This window comes from Ammodytes marinus, assembly GCF_949987685.1.
Source record: "Ammodytes marinus genome assembly, chromosome: 6".
Lineage (NCBI taxonomy): Eukaryota > Metazoa > Chordata > Actinopteri > Uranoscopiformes > Ammodytidae > Ammodytes > Ammodytes marinus.
This window is the reverse complement of record NC_137235.1, coordinates 31,451,892-31,464,154: the sequence shown is the minus strand read 5'-3', so window position 1 is coordinate 31,464,154 and position 12,263 is coordinate 31,451,892. Positions and strand designations below refer to the sequence as shown.

At 40.4% G+C, this 12,263-nt stretch overlaps 1 protein-coding gene across 1 annotated transcript in view; it reads right to left on the bottom strand.

Moving 5' to 3' along the window:
* The window catches only part of LOC307251539 (complement C3-like), a gene marked incomplete at both ends in the record, with an annotated part of 113,295 nt that overhangs the window by 19,782 nt on the left and 81,250 nt on the right, over nt 1–12,263 (bottom strand). Inside the window, 14 exons of the mRNA XM_080028907.1 lie at nt 90–179; nt 283–346; nt 1,215–1,427; nt 1,793–1,932; nt 2,033–2,121; nt 2,222–2,339; nt 2,440–2,637; nt 2,886–2,957; nt 5,128–5,257; nt 5,857–6,012; nt 6,171–6,362; nt 7,846–7,940; nt 8,068–8,167; nt 8,501–8,647. Coding sequence (XP_079885033.1) covers nt 90–179; nt 283–346; nt 1,215–1,427; nt 1,793–1,932; nt 2,033–2,121; nt 2,222–2,339; nt 2,440–2,637; nt 2,886–2,957; nt 5,128–5,257; nt 5,857–6,012; nt 6,171–6,362; nt 7,846–7,940; nt 8,068–8,167; nt 8,501–8,647 — 1,804 coding nt within the window. The remainder of the gene's footprint in view (nt 1–89; nt 180–282; nt 347–1,214; nt 1,428–1,792; nt 1,933–2,032; nt 2,122–2,221; nt 2,340–2,439; nt 2,638–2,885; nt 2,958–5,127; nt 5,258–5,856; nt 6,013–6,170; nt 6,363–7,845; nt 7,941–8,067; nt 8,168–8,500; nt 8,648–12,263) is intronic.

Here is a 12,263-nt window from a genome sequence, read left to right as displayed (position 1 = left end):
TAATAACAAATAACCAGTGACGTGGTAATATCCCATTACAAAGAACATCAACTATATTCCACAACAGTTCCAAAAATAACATATCTCACCTGTCACAGAGATCTGTGTGCTGGTAGGTGTATTTGGAGCCAAATCCTTCTTAGGAATTTGACTGTTCATAATTTCATGTTGTGTACCATCTAAAGAGAGAAGAAGTGGAGAAGTTGGGGGATCAGTAAGCAAATAATAAGAAATATTGTATTACTTAATTACAATATAATGTAATCTAAAGGGTAAACTCACCTACACCTTTAGTAGTGGGGTCCAGAATTATGATCTGAGGAGATTTTACTAGTACTCCTCGAGGCTAGAAAAACAATAGTTAACAAAGAAATAGTTAACAGTAGAAATCACAGTAAATTTTAAGTAAACTCATGTGCTCTTTTGGTAACAAATACAACATGGCTTGCCTGTTATTTAACATGTTCCTTTTTTTCTTTGTTATTTAAAGTTTATTTTTAAAGGGATTTTGTGTCAAAGTTAGGACCCTCAAGCAGGCCCGCCTCAACCTGCCATAAGGCGCTGGGGCTGAGAGGTTTCGTAGGCCCCCTGAGAGGTGGTCTTACAATACAAATGTGTCATATTTATTTTGATTAATGACCTAATCATTTTAGGGTGATACAGTGTTTGTTACAGGAATTTGGAAGATTGCGGTGGGGACTAAGGACCTTCTAGGGGGTCCAGGGGCATGCTCCCCTGGAAGGAAAATGTTAACCTTTTAAAGGAAAATGCATCAATCTGGTGCATTTTGAGAAGGAAACTAAGGCTAAATCAGCTGCGTCCTATGTGAGCTATTTAGAACTATTTTCTGGAATCATTTGGAGACACAGAATTACCAAAAAGCAGAAAGTGATGATCACAATCCTACTCTTAACTTAACCATATGATTATTACTGTAACCACCTCCCAGAACTTTAAGTACTTATATTTACCCAGAGAATAATTATTTACTCTAAACCTAATTCAGTCACATTTGTACTTAACATTTACCTTAAACTTTACAACAGCATTGCCACATCATAGACACTTACACACACATACATTCCCAACATAGCCTTGAAGGCCTGAGATCAAAAGTATAGGTTCAACCAACCTTCTTCAATGCAGCTTCAACATTTTACAGCAAACAGTTCTGATATACAAGAGCTCTTAAACATGGAATGTGATTCACTCACCACCACCCGCAGCGTCTTCCGTACTCCATCATGGAGATAAGACTCTTTAACAGCAGCTTTGACCTCAATGTTGTATTCCCCATCCTTCATGGGAATAATAATAAAGGGTACAGATCGCGTAGTCTGGGCCCCAACATGGACTTCCTGTCGATACTTTCCATGTTTAGAAGCTGCACTGCACACATTCTCCTCCTCAATCAGTTCTACGCGCACCTTAAAAAACAGACAAGAAAAGACAGAGAACCATACTAAGGTATGTGTGGTTGATTAAGATCCAGATAAAGACCCCCATGCAGTGCATAACAAAACCTTTAGTTGTATTTGAGTTAAGCTAACAATTATTTAATTTGAAGAAAATTAAAGCTTTACATTGTTTCCTACAGAATTTATTTTATCTTGAGAATGAAAAGGCATATTGTGAGGTTGTCCTAGTTCTGAGGCTGACCAAATCCGATTCTATTACACTGATCTAAGACTTGAGAAATGATCTAATTAAAACCTAGGCCTTTTGAATACAAACTCTTATACAAAAAATATCTTGGTACAATTGTCATTCTGGCCTGAAACACCAGACTTACAGTGGCTGGATCATCGTTGTAGTTGTGGAGGACCGCTTTAACTTCTATCTGCTCTCCACGGACAGCAGAGTAGGGCAGCCTGAGATCAATGAAGAATGGCTTCTGGACAATTACCTCTAATGGTTTGCCGACACAGATTCCTTAAAGTTGAGAGGGATGATTAGGTACCAGGGATGAAACAAACAAAGAACAAAGGTGTAATGAATGGAAGATGTTTAAGTGTAGTCACTGAATCCTCACCGTGAGTTCTTGACAGACTGATGCCTGTGAACTGCCAGGTCGTGATTGAATCTTGCAAGGGAACATTTTTCACAAATGATGTGGTGTCACTGGAATGAAGAAAAGTGTGTAAAAAAGTACAGGGAAAATCTTAGTAATGTCATTAATGAAGGCATCAATTATTAGCCCTTATAGTTTGTGTAGACTCACCAGTTAGGGCTCTGTTTAGAGCAAGGAGGGAGTGTGATATCTGTCCACAGCCAGCTTTCAGGGAACTGGGTGCGAGATGTAATGTCATTGCTGTCCATGTAACTGTCATCCTCCTCACCTAAAGTGTGATTAAAAAGGTTTACAATTTTTCATAAGGAGTATGACCATTGATAACCATGCAGTCCACCCCGCTCCCAAAATGTGTCCATGTCTCTTACTGCGAGCCAGTTGAAGGCTTTCCTCCTTCCTGTCAGCTCGCATCTTTTTCATCTCGTTGCAGCAGTAGTTGAAGGCTTCAACACAGGTTGGACCATCCACGATGTACTCACTGCGCATCTCACAGGTGTATGAAACAGGGATCTCCTTCATGCCATCTGAACAACAGTCACGTTGCAGTTTGTCTTCATATTTACTCACTGGAAAGAAATACAGTTATGGAGGAAAGACAGAGGTGAGATGGTATGGAGAACAACTAATAGAGCATTTTTAATATAGCAAATAAGAAATAAACAAAAGTTGTTCTGGTTAAGTCAAGTCTGTTTTACTTACATGGCTTTTATCGTTAAACCCTTGATTTGAATGAGGAAAGTCTCAACAACAAGAAAATACGGCAAAAGATGGCTGATTATGGGGTTATTTTGTATTTGGGAGCTGTGGTTCTTACATAAGCTGGTGGTGACATCCATTATGTTACCGGCTGCTCGTTTCCTCCTGCTTGGGGCCGGACATTTCAATTCTGGGAATGAAACACAGAAAAGATCTTTAATAGAAGTCAAAAAGGTTAGATTTGGACCACAACGTTTGAATGGTATAATTGATGTGATCATCCTAAAATCAGAGTGAGGTCATATGAAGTTTGGGCAAATGGAGAGGGCACACCCCTATTGTTATTGTTATTTGGTTGACTGTTGCTTAAATAGAAAACATTTTAAAACCTTTGACCAAACAATGGAGACCATGATCAGCTCATAGCAATCACCTTGGCTGATCGTTGAAGCCAACGTGTAAGTGCCTCGAAGGGTCGCTTAAATCAAAAAAATATTATGTACCTCCTTTATCTGACAGTGTGAGTTTAAGATGTGTTGAGACTATGTCCCCAACAACAAAAATGGTCCAGTGAACCATAATAACTAAAAACTAGAAAATCCCGCCGAGATTTTGAAAGTACGGGCTGCCCTGCGCAGGCCGCCAGCCCCGCTTCGGCGGCGCCCCGCCCGTCGGCCGGGCTCGAACGCTTGTACTGACCGCCGCCCCTGATGCTGTGTACACAATTTGGTGATGATAGGTTGGAAATCCACTAAGTAGATGTCACTTGACTGTATTTCAGGTCATGTAAATTAGGGAAGAAAAGAAATCATGGCTGACCCCTATGGTCCAAGAGGCTTTATTGTAGAGCACCATGGGCTGTACATGTGTATACAATTTCAAGTCAATCAGAGTGAGTGGTAAAGGGGCGTGGCCTGTCAAACATTGCATTTTTGAATGATGTTTTTCGCATTTGTGGCGCCCCCTATGGGTTAATCTTGACAAGCTTAGAGGGCCATGCTACCACATGTCTTTTGCACATATCCTGCAAGTTTGGTGATGATAGGACCTATGGTCAATGAGTTATGGCCAATTTGTTATTAAGCCCCGCCCCTGCGTAAACGTTTTGGTCAATGGCGGCCATATTTTTCATGCTTTCTTACTAATCTTTTACGGGCATGTGTGTCATAGTCCTCCGAAGCTTCGTGAGAAATTTGGTGTTGATAAAGTAAAATTTGAGAAAGTTGTGGTTCAAACCCTGTTTTTCAGTTTATGCTAATTAGCAAAAAATATTCCCAGGCGGACTTATATGGTCCCAGAGGCTTTTTTTCTAGAGCACCCTAACATACACCTGTGTGAGAAATTTCAAGTCAATCGGATTTACGGATTTAGGGGCGTGGCCTCTCAAAGTTTCTTCAGTCGGGGCTTAATAACAGTGCCCCCTAGCGGAAATTCAAAAAACTGTATAATAGCACACCATGCGGGTAGGGACGGACGTTCTGTGAAATTTTTGCGTTTCTAAGTGAAACGGTGTGGGAGGAGTAGGAGCTCGAAAATGAGGCGGAAGAAATATGAAGAAGAAGAAGTAAGAATAAGTATGGTGGAGAGTAATAATTACGGGCTCTCAATACATTGAGGGCCCGTACTTAATGACGGTAACACAATAATGCTGTTCTTCTGCGGTCCATTACATTACACCTAAAATGACGGTGAAAAATAGGAAAAAACCCAAACATCGACAGCTAATGTCCTAATTTGACCTTTAATCAGACGTGTTGCCCAATTTTGTATCTTGGCCTCTGCCAGGGCTGCATATTGTTACCAATACTGTTTGTTCATGGACAGGATATTGAGATTGGTGTCAGGGACAGGAGGTGTTGCAGTCCATTGGATTGCATTGCTGCTTTGTGGTCCTGAAGGAATCATTGGCTCTGACCTTCAGCACTCAATGGAACAGTGTGCAACCAAGTTTAGCAATCTGAGGCCATGGCAAAAACTCGATGAATTAGCTATACTGTGGGTAGGGTATGAGTCCTTACCCCAAGTGAAGGAGTTCAAGTACCACAGGGTTTTGTTCCAGCGAAGGGACAACGGAGCATGAGATTTGCTGGAGAAATGGCATAGATGGATAGATTTTAACTCGCTCGAAGGCAAAGCTCTCGATCTACCAGTCAGTCTTTTTTCCTACTTTCCTCTATGGTCATGAAGGTTGACTCATGACCGAAATAACTAGAACCCCTACTAAAGCGATTGCCCTCAGGACCCAACCCCGGATAAGCGGTTGACGGTGGATCGATCCAAACCATTGGATATTTGGGAGGACTTAGTAAGATTATTAGGAGGAGGGAAAAGAATGAGCCAGGTGATTGAAGTAGTCTCACCTTGTCTGTAGGGAGTCCCAGAAGCCGTGTTTGACTCAAACAACAGCCCAGCATCGTAGAACACACCCATACCATCCTTCCCTCCACCTGGAGTGCAGCCTGTGTCGAGTTTTTCTACAATGTCCCAAACCTGAGCAGGGTGGAAGTCATTCATTAACAGAAAAACAAACAGGCAAGACTCACATGACAGCTCTGACGCATTTTGCAAACATTTACTCACACGTGCTCTGTTGTGTTCCAATACACATATTTTTTTCTGTTTTACTTAACAAAATACTGCAGCTTTAACTTAACCCGCTTGCCTTTTTATCCATCACATCGCTGCTTGTTCTAGTGTTGGCTCAGTTGATTTGACATAGTTTATTTTGCACAGTAGAACATTTGGACACATTGCTACGATTTGAGCCTATCTTCATTTGCTCCCTGTCAGATCAGACTTTCAGGTGCTGCTTCTGGCCTATAAGGCAGTCAATGGGCTCGCACCGTTATACCTGTCTATTCTGATTGCTCTTTATGCCCCATCCCGAGCACTACGGTCTATGAATGCAGTGCTCCATGCCGTTCCCCAGAGTTTAAAGCCTGCTAGCAGCAGGGCCTTCTCCAACCAAGCTCCTTGCTTCTGGAACAATCTCCCGGCAGACATTGGACAATCTGAGTCTGTCGACATATTAAAGTCTTAACTTAAGACTCTACTTTAATCAATAAATTCAAATTAAATAAATAAATTGCCTTCTTCTGTGTGAGGCGGTGCTTGTTGTTTAATACGTAGACGCCTTTGTCAACTGCCACCAGTCCCACTATGGCCTCTGGGTCTCCAGTTACCCTCAGACCGAACATCTTGCGCGGCTCATAGGATGGAGCTGTCCTGGTGGATTCCAACTTCAACTTAAATAGGAAGGAAGAGCAATGAATGAGAGATGCACATTGGAATTTGTTGACACTGTTATATGGATTTAAAAAGTGTGTCTTACAAATATACAATTAAATCTATCAGTTTCAATATGGGTGTGTAGTTTGCCTAATTAAAGTGTTGTGTGTCTCACCGAGCCCATGCAAGAGTCCTCTACATCCACCCAAACAGAGTCTGACACAACTTCATTGGCATTTGTATGGTAGTAGGCTATGATGCGGAATGATGGCAGCATCTCTTTTTTAATTGGAATGGACAGGGAAATCAGTACTTGACCACTTTTCTTGAAACGGCCTTTATCCACCAGCTGACCTCTACTCATGATCTGCAGACAGAGATACACACATCAGTACTTAAATGACATTACTGCACAGGACGTGGGACACATCGAAAACGGTTTAGGTATGGGCACACACAGTGGCGCAAAAAGTGGGTATGCACTATATGCGCCGCATAGGGGCGCCGCACTAGAGGGGCGCCAAAGCGATCGGGGGAAAATGATTTGGAGTCAGCATTTTTCTGTATTCAACAGCGTTTGTGTAAATTATATGATCAATAACAGAGGTAAGTCACTGAATAGGCGCCCCCCCGCTCCTTCGCCTCCTCCTCCCCACACTATAGCGCTCCAGTGCGCGCCCCCTCGAGCGGGCGCTGGGGCGCGAGAGCTTTCATTTGAATCGTGTTGACATCTGATGACAGGGACCTACAGATGGATAGGCTGTAAAGAAAGGTCTCGCGGGGCATAAAAAATAAAACGGGAAGATTGAGAAGGAGAAAGATTGCATGGATGAAAAAAGCTTTTCAAAGTGGTTGAATGAATAAATACACCGTACGCATATGGCCGATTGTATTGATTAATGCACACGGATTATAGGCCGCGAGTCGCGGATTGTCACTGCAGATTAACGTGTCACCTCACATTTTTGACTATTGCTTTTTATTGTTTTTGAATGGTAGTGTAGTGATTATAGCAGGTCAGCGCCCAAACAACACGCTCACCTGTTTCCCACTATTATCATATTTTGCACCGTTCCAGCGCACAACTTGAGTTGTGTGTGTGTGAGAGAGAGAGAGTGAGAGAGAGAGAGAGAGAGAGAGATAGATAGAGACAGAAAGATATGTGTCTGATTGATGGTTGTGTAGCAATGATAATGAAAATTCTGTTTGCTCCAATCTTAGATTTGAGGCTCTAAGTTATTTTCTGTCTTATTAAAAAAAGTGTTATCAACAAGCTGGTTTTTCCCATTGAACCTTTTTTCTGAGCTGTTTTTTAACGTTTTTCTTAGTAAATACCTACACACTTTGTATGGGTAAAGTCAAGAAGGTTGGCTGACAAACTTGTTTGGCTCATTTTACTATTCATTTGAACTGAAATAAAAGTTTTCTTTGTCTTAAATTCTCTTCTCCAGAGTACAACAAATTGCTTATTTTACATGTTCAAATCACAAAAAAATATGGGGGGGAAACCCCCAGACCCCCCTGCAGGGGTTTGTTTTCAGACATGTCACCTTTTTCATGGCATATGAGTTTGCATGCCTGACACTAGTGCGGCCACAAAAACCTAAATGCCCAGTATGGTTTTTATTTCTGCTGACCAACCTGTTCTTCACTGTGTGTCCTTTACTTTTAATCAGTGCAGGCAGACATGACATGGTTGGGCCGATCACCTGCTCTAATATGTAACTTAAAATGGAAGTCTGTAATTCAGGGGGGGGGGGGGGGGGCGCCTGCTAAGTGTCTGCATACCCCCCAGAAAGTGGTTAGTTGCGCCCCTGGGCACACATGCACAGGAGTTAAATATTTCTCACCAGGTACGTGATGTCACTTTCTTCAGCCCCCGGCCCATGTATGTTGAGGTTTATTTTAAGGTTGTCTCCTATCTCCAGCTGAGCTGTATCCACACCTGCAAAGATGAAATGCTACAATGAGTGCTAGATACTGTTGTATCTATTGAATGGCAGGCACATACTTTCCATCACCACCAACATCACCACCTTTTTCACCACCTGAAGCTATTTCAGGATGCTCACCTATATGGATGTAGTTGTGGCTCCTGGTGACATATGGCTTAGCTTCCATGGTTGCTGATGCCTGTCTTTCACTTAAAATACGATGATCATTGGTCTTTGCCTACAGTTAAAGACACACAGTTAAATATTAATATATATATTCAAGTCTAACCTATCCTATCGTGGCCTTGTCTGGAACCACTAAGCCTATCTAGCAATATAACATTGCTCAATGAAATAAAATAAAGACATAACACTGACGAGAATTAACAAAGGTTTACTATAAATATCTTGACAGAGTATGATAAAAAAAAAACAAGTAGCAAGTTGGTAACATGTTCACCATTCACTTATTACCAACCCAAAAAGAGTAGGGTGATAGTTCTGCTTGATTCTACCACTTCAAGCGAATGGTAAAAAATCCGGGTTAATGTATAAAGTGTTAGGGACTTACTTGGACAGTCAGACTGTTGGCCCCTCTGGCTGTATTAATAGTCAGCCTGGCCATGCCATTGTCCGCAGTGAAGCCCTGCACCTGGCCTGGACTGACCACCACTGCAACACCTTGTGCAGGAGTGTCATCAGGATTCAAAACCTCAACCTGGCATCAGAGACAAAACAGCTGAACAACTAATGCGCTATCCTCTTAGTTGCATGACCTACTGTAGATAGTACATCATATAGTGAGCAAAATTATTGGGTCACTCTTGGTCTGTGGTAGCTCCTCTGTTTGTGAAAATCTGTCTCTGCATCATAATAATAATTCGAGACATTACACTGTTCAAATTAGTTAAAGAAGAGGCATTTAAGCATGAGACTTTTATATCATTGAGGATGTTGTGTCATCAGTAGGGGTGGGAAAAATAATCGATTATTCGATGCATCGCGATTCTCTCAGTTAAAACCATAACTTTAATTTTTTTTGCTGCACCCCTACTAGTACTTCTTGCACCACTGCGCATGTGCAATGAAACATGTGCAAGTTGTTTAGTTGTTTGACAAAATGAATGAGAGCAGCAAACCCATACGACCTGCACATATGGCAGCATTTTGTTTTCTATGAGGTCGATGGGAAGATGGACAAGACCTACACCGTGTGTACGGTGTGTCATTTTAGGTGTGTTGAAATGCAAGCTGCATTTATAATTGCATTGTTCATAGAAAGTCACATTTGTGACAAGAAAAGCTTTTTCTTCTAATAAAATATTAGAGAAGGTAATTCATCTGTTGATTGTCTTTAATGATCATCACAAAAGTAAGTGTAAAGTGAGATGCAAAGAGATTCCCACCCCTAGTCATCAGATTTTCTTTCAGATTGACTGTATTTTGGTAGTGAAATGGGTAACACTTTAGTTCGATAGTCCACAGTTGACACTCAACAAGCCATCAGTTGATACGCAGTTGCATGTCAACAGTGAATGAGTTTACATATCTCAACAGATACGTAACATGAATTCAACTAAGGGTGTATTCACACATGCCGTGTTTAGTTCGGTTGAAACGAACTCAGATGCACTTCTGCCTTCGGTGCGCATCTTTCAGGCAGGTGTGAATACAGCAATCGCACTCGGGTGCGGACCAAACAAACGCTCCGAGACCCAGCTGAAGAGGTTGTCTCGATGCGTTTCCAAACGCACTCTGCTGCAGTTCGTTTGTGGTGTGAATTTGTTCGGACTCGATCCGACCCAAATGCAGGAGGCACTGTGCCTTTTCTTTCTTTTCTTTTTTAATAAATAGCCGTCAGCTTCACATTATGGGAAAGTGTTGTTGTCACCATTATTAGGAAGATTAGTTGTGGTTTGACCGGGAGCCCAGAACAATATAAATGCTGAATGTGTTCAGCGATCAGATGAAGGAGAGGGGAGCGTCTCTCGCACAGTGCCAACAGGTTCACGCTGCGCAAGAAGTGTGTGTTTTTATTTTGCTTCCCATGTACGGGACCGTCAATACTATCCCCGTGTCAGTTTGGAGCTGAACTGCGCCGACCCAGCTGATACACAGCTTAATCAGCTGAGTGTCAGCTTGAGCCTATTCTTCTCGCGTGACGCGCATCCAGCACCAAAAATACAGTAAAAATGATGTTTCACATCGTAGGCTACAAGCCACATAACGTGGCATTGACATAAGGCTACACATTATGACCATATGAAACAACAATAATTTGATGTTTTTCCTCTTTATTTATAGGTTAGATGTAGGCCCTTTTATTATTTTTAGCCCCATATTATATCAATGATATATATTTCGCAGTTTAAACTTCGTGCTTCCTGTTTCTCTCCACCCCAGAATGTCTGTCCAATGAATGAATGACCTCAGATCACGTGTGGTTTTGCTTCGTAATGCTGGTTCACTTGCAAAAGGGGCAATATGAAAGTGGACCACACCAAACAAAAAAAATCAAAACTCTATTTGGTCTGGACCAAAGCAAGTGCACTAGCGGACTTTCCCAGTGTGAATACACCCTTACTGTAAGTTAACTATAAGTTGCACTATTAGTAGATGATTAGTTGACTGTCAACAGTGAATGAGTTTACATATCTCAACAGATACGTAACATGAATTCAACTAACTGTAAGTTAACCATAAGTTGCACTATTAGTAGATGATTAGTTGACAATCAACAGAGCTTGTTCAACAGATAAAAAACAAGGATTCAACTAACTGTCTGTTAACTATAGGTTGCACTATTAGTAGATGTTTAGCTGATATTCAATAGTGATTAAATTGATACATATTTAGAATGCATTCAACTGTCAGTTAACTATAAGTTGCATTTTTAGTAGATGTTGTTTTGTACACGTAACATGCATTCAACTAACTGTCAGTTAACTATTAGTTGCATTATTAGTAGATGGTTAGTTGATATTAAACAGTGAGTTAGTTGATACTCAAAGCTTGTCAACAAATATGTAACATGCATTCAACTAAGTGTTAGTTAACTATACAATAATTTTATTTTGTTAATTTATTTTTACAAAAACAGTCTGCAACAGACATTGTACTTTTTATTACATGTTCTTTACAAATATTCAACTATCAGTTGAGTGTCAACTTCTAGTAAGTTGACTATCAACTGCTGTTATTAACCAATTCTCAACTTACTTTTCATATGGATCAACTTTCCCACCACTCACAAGGAACACATCTAATGAATGAACATTCAACCCTCTGTTGATCATATATGTTCATTGTAAAATAAAGATGAGAATGTTTTATCAATCAATAGGCACCCTGTGTAGGTGACTACCTGTTGATTGTCATATGACTGTCGACAAACTATCAGTCAATATTCAACTTAGCATAAGTAGACAGGTCTTGGGACTGTCAAATTAAAGTGAAAACAGTTTAGTGTCTACACACTATTAACAGAGGAAAACAGAGAAAATAGTTGACTATCAGTTGATTCTCAACAAACTATCAGTCGATGTTTAACTAAGCATTAGTAGAAAGGTCTTAGGACTGTCAAATTAAAGTGAAAACAGTTTAGTGTCTGCAAACTATCAACAGAGCAAAACAGAGAAAATAGTTAATTCTCAACAAACTATCAGTCGATATTCAACTAAGCATTAGTAGAGAGGTCTTAGGACTGTCAAATTAAAGTGAAAACAGTTTAGTGTCTGTAGACAATCTACAAACTAGTAACAGTACAAAATAGAGACAAGTTTTGCTCAACTGATGAGTAACACTGGATGACCCCAAAGTAAAGTTAAAAAATATATAGGCAGCATATCTGAACAGGAAAGAACATTTATTTGAAGTAAATTTAACTTTTTTCAGTAGTTACACAACATGTAGGTACACAGCAAGTACCATCAATACCTCTAAAAAAGACAATAAAACTAATGCATGTATTTATTTAGGTGTCACTTAGGCAATTGTTTAACGACAGATCGTCCAAAAATTGACATTCAAAAAGCTCAGTAAAGTGTACCATAACACCCAGTACCACTAGTTATGATACTGAGCAAACATATGTAATATATAACATCAGTTCTCATGAAACGCTTTGTTATGGTAAGAAAAAGATATATAATTTTGTTATGGACCAAAATATCTGAAGCTCCTAGTAGCTCGGGAGAAAATGGATTAACAGCAATGGTGAAACAAGACACACTGATTCAGCAGTTAGGTTTGACAAGTAAATGTAAAATACTTATTTTCTACTCTCTCTCTTCCTTGAAGTGTATGTCATTGTTGATTCTCAGTAAAACATAAAA